An 18,465-nucleotide genomic window follows, 5' to 3' on the forward strand; every position below is an offset into this window, starting at 1 on the left:
AAAACTGTCAAAGTTCGCAAAGAAATATCTGATTTGGCAAGCTATCTGTGCCTGTGGCTTGAAAAGCAGCATTTTCATAGCTTCCGGGACTGTCAACCAAGAAATTTACGTGAAAGAGTGTTTGAATAAACGTCTGCTGCCTTTCCTGAAGAAACACGGTTGTTCCGTACTGTTTTGGCCGGATTTGGCATCTTGCCAACAACGTGCAGGTGGTTCCCAAGGACAAGAACCCTCCCAACACGCCAGAGCTCCGCCCAATTGAGAAATACTGGGCTATTGTCAAGCGGAAACTTAAGAAGACCAAAAAGTAACTGCTAAGGACGAGCAGCAGTTCAAGGCAAACTGGCTTTCTGCGGCGAAGAAGGTGGACAAGGTGGCTGTACAAAATCTGATGGCAGGTGTCAAGCGTGAGGCCCGGCAATTCGGATTTGGAAAAGCGAAAGCCTAACTGAATATTTTTCCTGAATTTTATACTAATTGAGCTTGAAAAAGAAATTTAATTTGATTTTTTAAATAAACGATTTCACCGATTTACACGCGTTTTCCCTTGACCAAATTTTGACCGTATTACCCTTTCGATTTCTTTAAATCAAAACTATGTTTATTTCCTTTATAAAATTTGCGTCCTAAATTAATTAAGACAATTTTAAGCAAAGATTTAAAACTTTATGTTAATTAAAATTTCATTATTTTTTAGGAAATTTGTCCTTAATATTTTGTAAATATCGCATTCTAAAATTTATGTTGCGTAATCTTTAATATAACGTAAATATTTACTTCAGTGTACGTTAGTTAAATGAACTAAAACACGGGAAAAATTATACACAAATGAAGCATAAAGATTTACAACATTTGTACTTCTCACAAAATAGTTAATTATTTCTTTAACTTTGTACATTTTATTATAAATGCACCCATTTTCAGACAATTTTGAACTCCATTGTGTTCCTTCAAACTACAAAGTTTTCTTTAACAAGCGAAAAAAAAATAATTTTGTCTAATAAATTTTCTTGAATTTGTCGAAAAAATATTTACTTATTTTCATTATATCGGCATGATGTCAGCGTTTGTAATAGTTTAGTAAAATTTTTCTAAAATTAACCTAAATTTTCTAAAATTACTCAAAAATTTTTCTTCCTGGTGGGTTCACTGTTTTTGCACTGAAAAAAAAATATTGTCGTGAGGCCAACGATTTCATGTCCTTAAAATACGGATGCCAATTTTGCTTAGCATAGAAGACGCTTTTCTCTAATATAACGTTTTTTTCCTTGTCCAAAAGTCGATAAACTTGTCAATGAAGTCGTATTGTCCTTATAATTAAGTGATTTCGCTTAAAAATGGCTATCATAACACGAAAGAAAAAATTTTTTTTTGGGGTAAGGTTAACTTGACTTTAATAATTCAGAAAAATTCTTTAAAATTAATGAAATTATTTTAAAATTTGTTGTCTTTTTGCAAAAATCGTTCAAAAATAGGATATGTTTTCAACACTCAGAATCAATAGAAAAATTGTTAAAGTAAAGACAAAATCTTTGGAACCTGGCATGCTTGTTTTCAGTGTTGATTTAAAGCCAGATAGGTCGCTAAAAATTGTGTTTATTTTAAAGAAGCAGCATCGGAATCAATACCAAAATCCTTAAGGGAGGTCAAAATCTTTGGATCAAAGTAAAGGGACCGTAAAATGCTTTCCAAATAATTGAATTTTCCTTAATTGGAACAATTGGTGAGATTTGTTTTATTTTCGGTGTGTTTTTATTTAAAAAATTTTCACATATCTTATGTTAAGGCATTGTCTTTGGCCGTATCATCATTTCGACAAACTTTAACGAATAGCCAGGACCATGAAATGATTTCCAAATAATACCTCTTTCATTAACTCGAACAATGGGCGAGATAGGTCTTAGATAAGGTCCATTCAGATGACTATACAACAAACGAGACATAAATCAATTTAATCATCCATTGCGAAAAATGGACACTTCTCTTACCTATTGAAGCAACGAACAAACCACCATGCTCCCTTAAATAACTCGGCACAATTTTGTGGCCAAATATCATTGTCACGATCCCAGGTACTAAACATGGCATTGACATGCATACGCAAAGCATCACCAGCATTACCACTGTATTTGCCCAATTTCTTAAGGATATATCTTTGATCCTCATTGCCCACCAGGAATTCATCATACAGAGCATAGCGTGTATGATTTTCAAAATCTTCCAAAACTATGAGAAGCTGCTGTTTATCTCCGTATGTAGTGATAGCATGTAGCTTTTCCAAACCAATAAAAAATTCTCCATTTTCATAACCAAATCCCTTGCGATAATCATTCCAATCGCGATAGAAATTTTCCGATCCATCTTGACGTCTTAGTATAACCAACCAATTATGATTTTCTTTCAATGGTTTCATGGGGGAATTGTAACAGTTTCCGTTTCCTGGGGCTGTTGTATGCAGAGTCTTTTTACAACTTTTATGAATATTCTCCAAGCTGTTAGAATGAGTTAATTAAAAATTAGAAATATTATATTAAAAATTAATATCTACACGGTTGAAAAAGACTGTTTTTCATATGTTTGGCTATAAACATTATATGTTTGGAACACAAATTTTTAAACACAATATTTTTGAGTGCAAGCATATAATGTTCATAAACTAGCATAACATGTTTGGGACATATATGTTAATATGTTAGAACATATTATGTTTGGGACATAAAATGTTTGTAAATATAATATGCTTGGATGCAAACATATATTAATTTAGAAATAGCCTATAAACATATATGTGTTTAGTAGCTTGGAGCGCTATTTAACAGGGAGCGATATTGAATTAAGTTGGTGGTTGTTGCTTGTTATTACAAAATTAACATTTTATTTTTCCTTGGGCAATTGATCAGCTACTTCTTTGATCCTTACAAACTGTGTGGTCCGCTGTTCGAATCCCCGTCCGGCAAAAGGTAAAATTAAAATAAAAAAAATCATAAAATTGAATAATTTCTTCTACAATGTTCGTATTACAGAAAAAGGTGCTAAGAACTAAAAAATCTCGTGGAAGTGAGAAAGATGTCGGGGAATATACAATTGGGCAGAAACAAAATTTTGAGCATTCAGGTCGAAAACCTATGTTGTTAGCACCTATATTACCTGTTTATTTTCATAATTCATTATGATTGTAAATATATAAATAAATAAATAAAATTTTGAGCACAATATTGTTTGGGAGAATTTTTTGTTAAGCATATGTAATATTTTTGGGTGCAAAATGCTTCCAAACATATTCACATAATAACATATTGTTTTTTGGAAGACAACATTATTGAATTTGGATGCAAAAATACAAAATGTTTGGAACTTAGACTACCCAAACATATATTGTTTAGACCAATATGCTTTCAAACATATTATATATTGGTAGAGATCAAACATATAAATGTTTGGGCAATACCCAAAAATGTATATGCTTGAAGCAAAATATGTTTGGGAGTATATGTTACAGAAGCGATTTTTTGTGAGGGTGTAGGAGATAAATTAACCCTTTCACTACGGAAATAAAAATAATGTTAAAAACTTTAATTTTTCTTCTTTTTTACTTGTACTAACAGCATGTAGAAAAAAAATTTTAATTTTGAGGACATACCCCAATTAGTTCATGATCTTGATTCTATAAGTATGACTAAATGGTCTTACGAAAATAAGCGCTATTTGGCCTATAATATCTTTCAAAGTGTGAGAAAAAATACAAAAAAAGAATCCAAAAAGAAATATCAACTATTATTATTGTATGAATGTCGTCCCAGCAAAAAAAGCGTCGCCAAAAAAGTAATGAAAATGTTCTTTTTGGATCCGGAAGTGGTGCAAAATTGACGCAGAAGCGATGAATTTAACATGGGCTTGTCATAGGACGGAAGTCCTCCATTTCAACAGACGTTGCACTGAATTTGAATCACTTCTTTAGGTGTGATCCGAATTCAATATTTTGGATGTAAATTAAAAAAATCTGTGATATTTTGTCAAATAAATAATTTTTATAATCTTTTATAATTTTTAATGGATTTTAACGCTTGTCGGAAACGTTTGACCTCAAATATTTTCAAAAACTCACAATTTTTCAGATTGGATTTATCATTTTTTCGACAAAATTTAAATGATTTGTACTTTTTTATGAATTCTTACTCTGTTTTTAACCTATTTGAAACAAAAAAAGTTAAAATTACCCATTAAAAGTATGAACAAACCAAGTTATAAAAAATTGAATTAAAAGAACTTCCTGGGTAGTTAAAATAAAGAACATAATTTGGAGTGCATCTTCTGGAAGTGCTTTTAAAGTTGTGCCTTTGGAAGAACTTCCAAATTTTTTTGCTGGGATATAGGCCCCATATAAACCGATCCCCAGATATAACCTCCGAAGCCTCTTCGAGGAGCCAAATTCATCCGATCCGGTTCAAATTTGGCCTCTAACAACCATGAAAAAATTGGTCCATATCGGTCCATAATTATAAATATCCCCATATAAACCGATCCCCAGATACGACCTCCGGGGACTCTTGGAGGAACGAAATTGTCGTGACTCACGCGTGAGTCGTGAATCACGCAGACGTCAACGGCGTAAGTGTGCGTGATTAACCAACCAAATTTTGTGCGTGAGCGTGGGTCACGAAAATAATACCTTCGTGAGTGTGCGTGAGTAACGAATTTCGGAAAAACACGCTCACGAAAATAATCCCGCGTACGAACTAGAGGTGTGCACGTGACACGAAATTGTCGTGAGTCACGCTGATGGTAATGGCGCGAGTGTGCGTGAGCGTGATTAACCAAACAAATGTCGTGCGTGAGTCACGAAAATAATATCTTCGTGAGTGTGCATGAGTAAAGAATTTCGGAAAAACACGCTCACGAAAATAATCCCGCTTACGAACATCAAATGCTTACGAGTTCAATTCATATATATTTTTAGTGACATCCTAAGTGTTAAAAGTTTTATAACGCCCTCGATTTTAATCTTACTCATATTTTCAGTCAGGTTCTATAGGTAAATTACTCATAAAATTATTCGTGAGTCACGACATTTTTCGTGAGTCACGATATTTTTCGTGAGTCATTTAAAAGATTTGAGACATTTAAAAATGTGCGTGAGTACAAATTTTCTTTTCGTGAGCGTGAGTCCTACCAACAAATATCGTGCGTGAGTGTGCGTGAATAAGATTTCTCCGTCGTGAGTGTGCGTGAGTAAAATATTACTCACGTGCACACCTCTAGTACGAACATAAAATGCTTACGAATTAATTCATTTACAATTTAGTGACATCCTAGGCGTTAAGAGTTTTATGTCGCTTTCGATTTTAATCATACTTATGTCTTCAATCAGATTCTATAGGTAAATTACTCATACAATTATTCGTGAGTCACGAGGTTTTTCGTGAGTCACGGCATGTAAAAGATTTTCGTGCATGAGTACAAATTTTCTTTTCGTGAGCGTGACTCCTACCAAAAATATCATGCGTGAGCGTGCGTGAATAAGATTTCTCCGTCGTGAGTGTGCGTGAGCAAAATATTACTCACGTGCACACCTCTAATATATAGCAGATCGCCAATCACACAAAAATTGGTCCATATCGCCAAATCTACCAAATTTTTTTTTTCGGGAGGTTCAAGTGTAGTTCACTTTGGGTTGAGTGAATTACCCGAATTTATTCTGATAATTGGTTGATAGTTTTGCTGCAAGTAGAGGATGCTGATGAGGAATGTGGTAATTCCGAAACAGCTGTACATCCAACCATCTTGCAGTCTATAGGGCTTTGCCCAAATAAATTTGACAAGCATACTTTTCCTCTGTTGGTTAAGCTACACTTGTAGTTTAGTCAATGCATGGCTTTAAACTGAGATCAAAAAAACAACAATAAAAATTTTATTTCTATAGAAAAATTTTATTTTATTTCTATAGAAAATTTTGTCAAAATATTATTTCTATAGAAAATTTTCTTAAAATCTTATTTCTATAGAAAATTTTGTCAAAATTTTATTTATATAGAAAATGATGTCAAAATTTTATTTCTATAGACAATTTTGTCAAACTGAATTATATACGTATTTAATCGCCCCTTTTTTGTTTAATATATACCCCGTATGGACTAGCTTACAATTTACAAGACGATGTCAAGAAGAATTAAGATACCTTACCATCGGTAAGTTTTACCACAACCCAAGTAATTCGATTTCGGATGACAGTCTTTCGTAGAAGTTTCTACGCACTCCATGGTGGAGGGTACATAAGATTCGGCCTGGCCGAACTTACGGCCGTATATACTTTTTTTTTTTTTAATTTTACCTTTCGCCTGGACGGAGAATCGAACCGCAGACCATACAATTTATAAACCAAGACACTATCCACTGGGCTACGAAGCTGTCATTGTCATCAACAGACAATTATCTCTATCAACCATCAACGCACAAGCAACCCATACAGACAGGCAGTTATTTTTATAGAGCGTTGTTTTGGGCGCCCACGTACCAATGTAAAGAAACGTCATTTAACAGAAACATACTCTTTAGTTGGCCACATTCTTTATCCTCATACTATGTTGGGGTCATTTGATGACCCAAATCGCATTTATCATCACCGCAGTCGTGAGTCACGCTCAAGGCAACAGCGTGAGTGTGATTAACAAACCAAAATGTCGTGCGTGAGCGTGAGTCATGAAAATAATATCTTCGTGAGTGAGCGTGAGTAACGAATTACATTCATGAAAATATTCCTGCTCTCCAACATAAAACGCTTAAGAGTTAAATTCAATTACAATTTTAGTGACACCTGAGGTGTTAAGAGTTTAATAACACTCTCGAGTTTAATACTGCTCATGTTTTCAGACACTACGGTTAGGTATGTTAAATGAATCATAAAATTATTCGTGAGTCACGATATTTTACGTGAGTCACGGTATTTTTCGTGAGTCACCACGTTTTCGTGCGTGAGTACAAATTTTCTTTTCGTGAGTGTGGGTGAGCGTGAGTCCTACCAAAAAATATCGTGCGTGAGTGTGCGTGAGTATGATTTTTCAGTCGTGAGTGTGCGTGAGTAAACTATTACTCACGTGCACACCTCTAATCCATGCTGAGTAGTAAGAACCCACACTGTTAGAAAAATATGTTTTTCATATGTTCCGATATAAACAAAATGTGTTTCGGGCACAATTTTTAAACACAATACATTTAAGTACAAACATGTAATGTTCCTAAACTAACACAAAATGTTTGGGACACATATGTTAATATGTTAGAATATATTATGTTTGGGGCATGAATGTTTCATAAAAATAATATGTGTGAATGTAAACATATATAAATTTACAAATTTCAAGTAAACATATATATGTTGGGATACTTTATTCAGAGAGCGACAGAGAGAGAGAGAGTTAGTATAGAGAAAGAAATAGAGATGGAAACCGGGAGGGTTGAATAAAAAGATATCAACATAACACAGCGAGAGAATGAAATGAGAGCAATTTCTGTGAAACCGCTTGTATGTTGTTTCGGAAAACTGTTTCATGATAAGGCCAAAAATTTAATATGCTTAAGTCTAAATATTATTTAATTTGAATATTAGAATGAATATTCGGAACCAAGAGAATAGACATTTGAAAAAAAAACAGCATATTTGTATTACAGAAAAAGATGCGAAGAACTCAAAAATTTCGTGGAAGTGAAAATTATGTGAGGGAATGAGCACAATCTTCTTTGGGGACTTCTCCCAAGCATATACTATTTTTGGACTCAAAATGCTTCCAAACATATAATATGCTCACATAAAACGAACATATTAATGTTTCGGCAGTATCCAATAATATATGTGCTTCCTGCAAAATATGTTTGGAACATATGTTAGAGAAACGATTTTTTTTGAGGGTGCAGCAAAAAAATTTAAAAGTACTTCCAGAGCACGCACTCCCAAAGCTGTTCTTTATTTTAACTACCCAGGAAGTTCTTTTCATTCAAGTTTTTATAACATGCTTTTTTCATACTTTTAATGGATAATTTCAACTTCTTTTGTTTCAAAAAATTCTAAATCCAGTCTGAAAAAATTGTGAATTTTTGAAAATATTTGAGGTCAAATGTTTCAGACAAGCGTCCAACACTCTAACGCTCCATTAAAAATTATAAAAAATTATAAAAATTATTTATTTGACAAAATATCACAGAATTTTTTTATTTATTTATTTATTGTTTATTTTAATCATACAGTAAATGTATGATAAAAAAGAAAAGGGAAAAGTAGCATTGGCTGCTAAGGCCATCAGCTATAGAATTTTTTTTAATTTACATCCAAAACATTAAATTCGGATCACACCTAAAGAAGTGATGCAAATTCAGTGCAACGGCTGTTGAAATGGAGTACTTCCGTCCTATGACAAGCCCACATTAAATTCATCCCTTCTGCGTCAATTTTGCACCACTTCTCGACCCAAAATGAACATTTTCATTAAATTTTTGGCGACGCTTGTTTTTTTCTGGGAACATTTAATTATATTCCAACGGTAAGAAATGCGGTGATGATAAATTTGCTTATGAGAAATTGCGTGCATGTTTTAGAGTGGCAAAAGTGTTTCGACAATTGGTTGAAACGCATGCAAAAGTGTATAAATCGTAATACGGAATATTTTGAAAAACAATAAAGCAATTTTCAATGATTCCTATTTTATTTTGTTTTCTAATCCCCAAATATAAAACTATTCATCCAATCAAAAACAAAAAAAAAAAACAAGTAAGGAAAGTCTAAAGTCGGGCGGGGCCGACTATATTATACCCTGCACCACTTTGTAGATCTAAATTTACGATACCATATCACATCCTTCAAATGTCTTTGGGGGCTATATAAAGGGTGATTCTTTTGAGGTTAGGATTTTCATGCATTAGTATTTGACAGATCACGTGGGATTTCAGACATGGTGTCAAAGAGAAAGATGCTCAGTATGCTTTGACATTTCATCATGGATAGACTTACTAACGAGCAACGCTTGCAAATCATTGAATTTTATTACCAAAATCAGTGGCAGAAAATCCGCTTTTTTATCGACAAATTTTGTTCAGCGATGAGGCTCATTTCTGGTTGAATGGCTACGTAAATAAGCAAAATTGCCGCATTTGGAGTGAAGAGCAACCAGAAGCCGTTCAAGAACTGCCCATGCATCCCGAAAAATGCACTGTTTGGTGTGGTTTGTACGCTGGTGGAATCATTGGACCGTATTTTTTTAAAGATGCTGTTGGACGCAACGTTACGGTGAATGGCGATCGCTATCGTTCGATGCTAACAAACTTTTTGTTGCCAAAAATGGAAGAACTGAACTTGGTTGACATGTGGTTTCAACAAGATGGCGCTACATGCCACACAGCTCGCGATTCTATGGCCATTTTGAGGGAAAACTTCGGAGAACAATTCATCTCAAGAAATGGACCGGCCACCAAGATCATGCGATTTGACGCCTTTAGACTATTTTTTGTGGGGCTACGTCAAGTCTAAAGTCTACAGAAATAAGCCAGCAACTATTCCAGCTTTGGAAGACAACATTTCCGAAGAAATTCGGGCTATTCCGGCCGAAATGCTCGAAAAAGTTGCCCAAAATTGGACTTTCCGAATGGACCACCTAAGACGCAGCCGCGGTCAACATTTAAATGAAATTATCTTCAAAAAGTAAATGTCATGGACCAATCTAACGTTTCAAATAAAGAACCGATGAGATTTTGCAAATTTTATGCGTTTTTTTAAAAAAAAAAAGTTATCAAGCTCTTAACAAATCACCCTTTATAAAGGTTTGTCCCAAATACATACATTTAAATATCACTCGATTTGGACAGAATTTGATAGACTTTTACAAAATCTATAGACTCAAAATTTAAGTTGGCTAATGCACTAGGGTGGATCACAACTTTAGTAAAAACATATGAGATACATTTAAATCTGAAGCAATTTTGAGGAAACTTCGCAAAAGTTTATTTATGATTTATCGCTCGATATATATGTATTAGAAGTTTAGGAAAATTAGAGTAATTTTTACAACTCTTCGACTAAACAGTGGCGATTTTACAAGGAAAATGTTGGTCGAAATCAGAAAAACATATATATGGGAGCTAAATCTAAATCTGAACCGATGTCAACCAAATTTGGCACGCATAGCTACAATGCTTATTCTACTCCCTATGCAAAATTTCAACTAAATCGGAGTTAAAAATTGGCCTCTGTGGTCATATGAGTGTAAATCGGGCGAAAGCTATATATGGGAGATATATCTAAATCTGAACCGATTTCAACCAAATTTGGCACGCATAGCTACAATGCTAATTCTACTCCCTGTGCAAAATTTCAACTAAATCGGAGTTAAAAATTGGCCTCTGTGGTCATATGAGTGTAAATCGGGCGAAAACTATATTTGGGAGATATATCTAAATCTGAACCGATTTCAACTAACTTTGGCACGCACAGCTTCAATGCTAATTCTACTCCCTGTGCAAAATTTCAACCAAATTGGGCCAAAACGCTGGCTTTTAGGACCATATTAGTCCATATCGGGCGAAAGATATATATAGGAGCTACATCTAAATCTGAACCGATTTCAATTAAATTTTTCACACTTGACTATACTACTAATTGTACTCCTAGTGCAAAATTTCAACCAAATTCGGCCAAAAATCTGGCTTCTGGGGCCATATAAGTCCATATCGGGCGAAAGATATATATGGGAGCTATATCTAAATCTGAACCGATTTCAATCAAATTTTGCACACTTGACTATACGACCAAGTGTTATGTTTGTACAAATTTTTAAGCAAATCGGTATAAAACTCTGGCTGCTGGGTCCATATTAGTGCATATCGGGCGAAAGATATATATGGGAGCTATATCTAAATCGATACCGATTTCTTCCAAAATCAATAGGGTTCTATTCTGACCCAAATTAGGAACATGTGCCAAATTTGAAGGCGATTGGACTTAAATTGCGACCTAGACTTTGATCACAAAAATGTGTTCACAGACAGACGGACGGACGGACAGACGGACATGGTTATATCGACTCAGGGACCCACCCTGAGCATTATTGCCAAAGACACCATGTGTCTATCTCGTCTCCTTCTGGGTGGTACAAACATATGCACTAACTTATAATACCCTGTTCCACAGTGTGGCGCAGGGTATAAAAAAAAAGATTTCCAAACCATGTTTGTTGGAAATAATCTTGTAAACTTAATGTCGTTTTTTTATTACCTCTTGGTTAAACGATTCTCCATTTCCCGTAAACGATTTTCTGTTGTATTCTGCATTTTTAGAATATCCAACATTTGCTTTGTAATTGTATGTTGATTTTTTTGTATTTCATCTGTTGCCGTTTCTTGAGCACTCAATCTATTGAATACGAGTATTTCAAATTAATTTAATGATCGTAATACCTTAAGTGATGTTGATGTTCTTGTTCTTTGTACCTCATTTGGAAATCATCCATTTTATTCGAAATCTGCTGAACTTCCATAATTAACCAATTGATTTTGGAAAACAAAGTGGTTATAAGTAAAGCATCGGATTCTGGATATGAATTGGAACTCTGGAGAGCCCAAGATAATTTTTGTGATTACTTTATCGAAATTATGAAAATATTAAATACCTCTATATTCATGTGGGTTGGTAATGTCGATTGAGCTAAAATGTTATCCTCCAGTTCCAAAGTATATTCATCGTTTACATCTTCTGAAGTTGTAAATTCTGTTGAATGAACAGTTAATGGTGATTCAGAAATCGTTGTATACCCATCTTCATCTGAGAGTGTAGTTGAAGTCTCCTTTAATGGTCGATGACATTCAGTTGTTGTTGGTGCAATTGTACTTGACCTTGATATTGTTTTACTGATCGCAGATATATCTGTAAGTTGTGATGATGTTGTACCTTTCACAGTTGTTTCAATCGTTTCCTCTTCAATCATAATGGTCATAGTTTGTTCTTCTTCCCCTGATATAAAGTCTGATGATTGGCTTGTTGAAATTCTTTCGGATGTTGTTACGATAGATCCAGATTCACTTGTCGGAATGTGAATATTTTCATTGGATTTAGTTGCTTTTAGTAGTGATGTTATCGGTTCATGCGTTGTTGATTGGCATTTGCATTTTGCAAAAATTAAAAAGAACAAAAGTGCAATGTATAGACGCATTTTTCCCCATATAAATGCTCTTGATAAGTCGATAGCTTAAAACAAACTACTCTTTCTACTTGAATATCGTAGTCATTTAAAATCAAATGATTTTTCTTATCACATGTAAGCCGAACAAATATTGAGAAATAGTGACAGATGAAAGCAAGATCTGACCGAAGCATAGTTTCGCTACACCAATGAAATTAATAAAATCATGTACACATAACAAAAACAATTCAATTATTTTATGAATAAGATTTTCCTATTATGGAATTCATAAATTCTATTCGCAAAGTTCAAAGGATTTCCGATCAATCAGCTTATTCTCTTTCTTTCTTAAGACTCTGGATAGGCTGATAGATAGGTATCTTAGAACTAACATCGATTCGAGATTGCTCTCGAAATGAAAACATGCTCACAGGGCTGGTCTACTGAGACCGCATTGCATGAACATGTCAACTTTATTGAAAGCTCACCATATGCCAATGAAGACACAATTGTTGCTTTAGTAGATATCGAAGGGTCATTCTAGGGTAAGTGCAGCAAATGTGGTATACCCATTTGTTTTTCGATAGCAACATTTTTAGTTTTTGTCCGGCGAGGCTAAGATTTTACGACATTCATGTTACTAGTCTTAGCCATCCACGCTACTATGAGCGAAAAATAAGAAAGCCATAATTTCAGATATATTTGCGAATTTGTTGAAAAACTCATTACACACGAATTCACAAAATGTGAAGGTAATGTGGTACACCATATGATTGTATTGTGGTATAGTATACCACATTACCAGTTTATAGTAGGTGTGTTCCTTTACTTTACTCGTAGTAAAAAGTAGTAAAAGAGAGAAATATTGAAAATCCTCTCAGATTTCTATATTTGTTAAATGTACAGGAACGAAAATATAGTAAAAATTGTAAAAATGTCAAATAAAAAACACAAGAAGCATTGTGATTTGAATAAATATTTTCAAAACATGTAGGGAAATTAAATACTTTTATATCGAAATTTTTTTTGACAAATGGCAGATTTTTTGCAGGAAACTTTGAAATCCTTATTACGATAGAAAGAAGCTATGGTTTTCACTTTGTTATAAAAAGTACTCCGTTTGCAAAATTTTTAATCAAAGTAAAACTCTGGCTTCTGGGCAATAAAATAGAGTAATAGCGCATATTATCAGTATCTTATAAGGTGGGGTTTTTCATTCCGTTTGTAACACATACAAATATCGAATTCTGACTATAGAAAGTATATATAGTCTTGATCAGGGAGGAATTATAAGACGATGTCTCTCTGTCTGGCTATCTGTTGTAATCAGGCTACTTCCTTCAATAATGAACCTATAGTGCTGAAATTTTAACAGACACGTTTTTCTTCTACATGCAGGTCAATTTTGAAGATGGGACTACTTCGGCCTAAGTTTCGATTTTGCTTCCATATGAACCGACCCCCGAATTGGGGTCTTCATGACATAGACATTAAAACTTTTATCCGATTTGCATGAAATTCAAAACGTAGAGGTACTTTTGGTCCATTAAAGGTGTGCCGAATTTGGTGTGAGTCGGTCAATGTTTTGGTACTTTGGTGGTATTGGTTCGGGATTGTTTTGAAATTCCAAATTGTGGAGTCTACACGTTAAATCTAAAGCACAAAGGTGCACAAAATTTTCCTCCAGAATACGTAGAATTTTATAAGGAATGTAGTCCTTCTAGACTCAAAATACAGACCCCACTTTGTTCAAATTTTGCAAAAAAATAAATTGTAAGGCCCTATCTCGCAAATATTGTATATATTCGCACACATACACAATCTTTTTATGGTAGTTTATAAGTTCTATCCACCAAAGCAAAAATCATGAAAATCGGTGCATAATTGCGCGTTTGCCAAGTAACACTAAATTGCATACATCCGAGGTGTCCAACTTCCAACGCATATAGACCAGCCCGTGAATCCACTAGGGACCTACAAACCTCTAAATATAGAGAAAAACATTTCAGCTTTGGCACAAAGAAAAAATTATGATGATATCTTAATCCATTAAAAAGTTACAGATTTATTTCCAAAAAAAAAAGCGATTTGGAACTACTTTAGTTTGGAAAATTTGAAAACAAATAATTATTTTTGTCATGACATATCTACAACTTTTACTCGAAAGAATTTGTCGAGTAACTTGTAGTAAAAAAATTTTAAAAGAGACATGCATTTTGACATTGTTCTCTTAAAATTGTTTACTACTTTTACTATTTTTTGGGGTTGAGGAACGGTTTCTAGTAAAAACTAGTAAAAGTAGTAACTAGTAGTACGTAAAGGAACACAACTAGTTTCTACTCATATTGAAACTGTTCTGCTATGAAATCGTCATCGGTGAAAATGTTTTTATTGAAAGAATAAATACCTGTCACTCTAAAACCATTTACAGCAATTTTTCTAGTCTAAACTTTTAAGTAGGCTTTATTAAATAGGCCAGTAATAACATAAGGTGTCAGTTTTCTTCCCTCCTCTCTCATAAATCTTCGTATTTCTTCATTGTAATATTTTTTTAAAGCACCCATAAATGTTTTGTCTAATGGTTGAAGTTTATGTGATGAATGAGGAGGCAGTGAAATAATGGTAACATGATGTGCTCGAGCTAGGTCCAGCACTTCGATATTGCGAGTGTGGCTGTAATGACCATCTACACACAAAAAAATATCAATTAATTTGATTGTCAATACAATTAAAATTATGTTATGTTTGAGCTAACAACGTAATTTGTAAATACAATTACGATTTTAGTCACTTTAGCAACCAATTTTGTTATATCAGCAAACATTTTGTTATATCAACAAAAATTCTGTTGAACTTAAACATTTTCTGTAACAACAATTTAATGTTAGCTCAAAAATTATAATATTATTTTCTGTGTAGAATTAGTAACATTGGGTCGGTTGAAGATGACTTTGTTTCCTTTAAAAAGTGTTTGAACCATTCTGTAAAAATTGGAATTTGGACCGATCCAGATAAATGACATGCCGACTTTGAACCAGGCGGGTCATCCTTCACAAGAAGCGGATTGTGATTTTTACGACGGAATATAAAAACGATGGCACAAACGCTTCTCCAGCACTCATGCAAGTAATGATGGTAACCAGTAACCCGCGCTCGGCTGATGTAATCATACCAATCTGTCTTTTGCCTTTTCTTGCAATTACTTGTGGTTGCTGTGATGGCACCACTAATATTCCGGTTTCATCAACGTTCCAGATACGAGAAGGTGGGACATTGTGCTTATTGTACTCGCCTTCAAGTAAATTAAAATATAGATCGACATTTTCTCTAGAGAATTCACGAACACTATCCATACTGGTCTCAGTAGGCTTTCTTAAACTTATTATGTTTCGATGGCGTCTAATAAACCCGTTTAACCAATATTTTCCTGCACATTCTTCCATTACAGAAAATTTATTCGGTATGTTATTTATTGAGGCAATTTGAAAACATAAGGATCGTATATCAGCTCGTGTATCGTGACTCCATTTCTAATATATACCTAACAAGTTAATTTTCCAAATCGGCTTAATTGCTAAAGCTTAATTACTAAAATATCTTCTATGGTTTCTTCGCTTTTTGCATAACGTTGTAAAGTTGTGTGGGGTACACCAAAAGTTTTTGATGCCAATAGAATACCCATTGTATTCCCTCTAACAGCCTGTATAGCAGCTCTATATAATCTGCTTTCCAATTCCTTATTTCTCCTTTTTTCGGCATTCTTTTTTTTTTTTTTTTTTTTGAATGTAATACGATATACTATACCAAATTATCTGCGGAAAACTATACCACAATTGCTGCACTTGAGCTTAATGTAAATGTTTTTGTAAAAAATAAAAAATACATCGTATATACAGCAATTGCACATATTTAATACTTATTTAGTACTCACCAGTTATTTACATCCGAAAATTGAAAAATTAATATATACCTTTCAGACAAAACAAAATGATTAAGAACCACCAAAAAAAGGGCGACCTCACGTAAATGTGAATTTTTTCAACTGGCACAAAGAAAGAGTTGCAAACATAAAACTGATCTTTGATTTCTTCATTCTCTGACAGCCGCAATCTATTTTGCCTGATTCCGTTATTCGTATGTTGCCAGATAGCGAAAAACGGTACCATACCACATTACCAGCCTGTACCACATTTGCTGCACTTACCCTATAACGTTCGATGATAGATGCAATGCCAACTCTGAATGTTGATCAAGGGATACTGAGGCTGATAGAGGAACTTCTAACGAAGAGACTTATTTTAGCCACACTAATTGAAATTTTTCTAATTTTTAAATAAAAATTATTTCAAACAATCAATTTTTTAATCAAACTAAAAACACAAAGTCAGATAAGAAAATAATTGAAAATAGTTACGTGTTTAATTCAAAAAAATAATTGAGTTTTGCAATTAACATCAATTAAATTTTTAATTGAATCAACTAAAAAATTAATTGCAATTTTCAAATCAATTATTTTTTAATATTATTACAAATATTTTTTTATGACCAATTTAAACTGTGATTGATACTACCATTTTCGTGTTTATAAACAACCTTTTGGTTTCCCTAAAAAAATAAAGGATAAAAGTGGTGACATACGCAGATGATGTGGCTCTAGCAGTCAAGGGAAAATTCCTATCCACAATCCGAGATATTTTGCATAGACCCCTCCAAATGATGAGAAGATGAGAAGTGGGAATGATATAGGGCTAAATACTGCAAAGACAGAAATAGTCATGAACTTCAAAGAACGCACTTCAGCAAGATCAATATTTAGCAATTTCTGATATCTTATCAGTCCCAAACAAACTCCAAAATTCCACTAAAATTCTGAAAAAATTTTATATGAAAAACTACTGTGGCTCATATCTCCGTCATAGAGCGAAAAGAACTTTAATTCGAGAACACCCGTAGAAAGTCCAGCCTGGTCGTTAGAACCCGCAAGCGAGGGATTATGTTTGGTGCGTTATAGGGTCCAGCGGGATTATTGGACTTTACAGAGGCCAGAGCTTTGCGTTTTGACTACACTACTAGAAAAAAATTATGTTCCAAAAGGGTGAAAGGACGGTAACAAAATCAAACGGGAACATTCACGAAAAATCACAATGGAATGTTCACAATTTCGTCCAAGTTCGGCGTTCACGAGTTCATGGACGGCTTTCGTTTTTCCTTGGCCATAAAAATATTCGTTAGACGTTCTTATGGCAACTCCGTCGGTGATGCAATGTGCACAGAAAAAAACCATCACGAAAATATTTTCAATTAAAGAGTTAATTGAAGTTGAAGACTGTTTCAATTAAAAAATTAATGAATACAATTACCTTCTTAATCGAACTCGGAAAAATAAGTCGTTAAAAAAATGATTGCATTTTTTTAATTTTTGACAGAAGAATTAATTGATTGAATCAATTCAATCAAGATGAAAACACAAAGAAGTGATTGAAAACTATTGATTGATACAATCATTGTTTTAATCAAACTAAGAATCCAAAGTCAATTAAGAAAATGAGTGAAAATTTTCGTGGGTTTTGTTAAACAATTATTTGTTCCAATTAACAATTTAATTAAAAATCGATGTTAATTGCAAAACTCAATTAATTGTTTAACTGATTTAACTAAAAAGTTCATTTGAAGTTTAACTCAATAATGAAATGAATTACCCAGCCTAACAAGCGTCGCCAAAAAGTAGTGAAAAAAATTTTTTTTGGATCCGGAAGTAGTGCAAAATTGGCGCAGAAGCGATGAATTTAACATGGGCTTGTCACAGGAAGGATGTCCACCACTTCAACAGCCGTTGCACTGAATTTGCATCACTTCATCACGCTGTGATTCGAATTCAGTGTTTTGGATGTGAATTAGAAAATGCATATTTTGCCAAATAAAATTTTTTATAATTTTTTTTTTATGATTTTTAATGCATTCTAACCACACAAGCGTTTGAGTTAAAATATTTCGAAAAATTCGCAATATCTCTTGAATGGATTTAGATTTGTTTTTCGACAAATTTTCAATAATTTGTACCATTTTTTAATGCTTACTCTGTTTTTAACCTTTTTTAAACAAAAAAATTAATTTACCCATTAAAAATAAGAAAAAAGCGAGTAATAAATAATATAATTAAAATAACTTCCTGTGTTGTTAAAGTAAAGAACATCTTTGGAAGTACATCTATTGGAAGTGCTTTTAAAGTTGTGCCTTTGGAAGAACTTCCAAATTTTTTTGCTGGGCAATTAAGAAACAAATTGAGTTTTCCAATCGACATAAATTA

General features: G+C 33.5%; 3 protein-coding genes across 7 annotated transcripts in view; 1 reads left to right on the forward strand and 2 right to left on the reverse strand.

Annotated features, from left to right (window-relative positions):
* Positions 1–18,465, forward strand: part of LOC142234847 (protein alan shepard-like) — a 726,065-nt gene that overhangs the window by 252,643 nt on the left and 454,957 nt on the right. The gene's annotated exons all lie outside the window — the stretch shown is intronic.
* LOC142236199 (uncharacterized) lies at positions 1,730–12,225 on the reverse strand. Of its 3 annotated transcripts, none has more exons than XM_075307466.1 (5): positions 11,649–12,225; positions 11,470–11,588; positions 11,255–11,392; positions 1,989–2,492; positions 1,730–1,923 (listed from the first exon to the last, which is right to left on the reverse strand). In XM_075307466.1, exons 1-5 carry the CDS (start codon positions 12,186–12,188, stop codon positions 1,782–1,784), a joined length of 1,443 nt encoding a protein of 480 aa, XP_075163581.1. In that variant the 5' UTR covers positions 12,189–12,225; the 3' UTR covers positions 1,730–1,781. The 3 variants fall into 3 exon arrangements, with proteins under 3 accessions (XP_075163581.1, XP_075163580.1, XP_075163582.1); XM_075307465.1 differs by having other exon boundaries at positions 11,470–11,596; positions 11,648–12,225; XM_075307467.1 differs by lacking the exon at positions 11,255–11,392 and having other exon boundaries at positions 11,437–11,596; positions 11,648–12,225.
* On the reverse strand, positions 14,603–15,840 carry LOC142235757 (uncharacterized). Its single transcript, XM_075307015.1, has 3 exons — positions 15,748–15,840; positions 15,264–15,688; positions 14,603–14,831 (listed from the first exon to the last, which is right to left on the reverse strand). Exons 1-3 carry the CDS (start codon positions 15,838–15,840, stop codon positions 14,603–14,605), a joined length of 747 nt encoding a protein of 248 aa, XP_075163130.1.

Source organism: Haematobia irritans, chromosome 4 (assembly GCF_050003625.1).
Source record: "Haematobia irritans isolate KBUSLIRL chromosome 4, ASM5000362v1, whole genome shotgun sequence".
Lineage (NCBI taxonomy): Eukaryota > Metazoa > Arthropoda > Insecta > Diptera > Muscidae > Haematobia > Haematobia irritans.

Excerpts from the sequence above, each read along its gene's own strand:
- LOC142236199 (XM_075307465.1), bottom strand. The coding sequence starts at position 12,188 with ATGCGTCTATACATTGCACTTTTGTTCTTTTTAATTTTTGCAAAATGC. Across the intron at positions 2,493-11,254 it reads GAGAATCGTTTAACCAAGAG|CTTGGAGAATATTCATAAAA; the intron begins GTAATAAAAAAA and ends TCATTCTAACAG. Across the intron at positions 1,924-1,988 it reads TTTGTTCGTTGCTTCAATAG|TCATCTGAATGGACCTTATC; the intron begins GTAAGAGAAGTG and ends TTTGTTGTATAG.
- LOC142235757 (XM_075307015.1), bottom strand. The coding sequence starts at position 15,840 with ATGGGTATTCTATTGGCATCAAAAACTTTTGGTGTACCCCACACAACT. Across the intron at positions 15,689-15,747 it reads AAACCATAGAAGATATTTTA|AAATGGAGTCACGATACACG; the intron begins GTAATTAAGCTT and ends GGTATATATTAG. Across the intron at positions 14,832-15,263 it reads TGCATGAGTGCTGGAGAAGC|CCACACTCGCAATATCGAAG; the intron begins GTTTGTGCCATC and ends TGGTCATTACAG.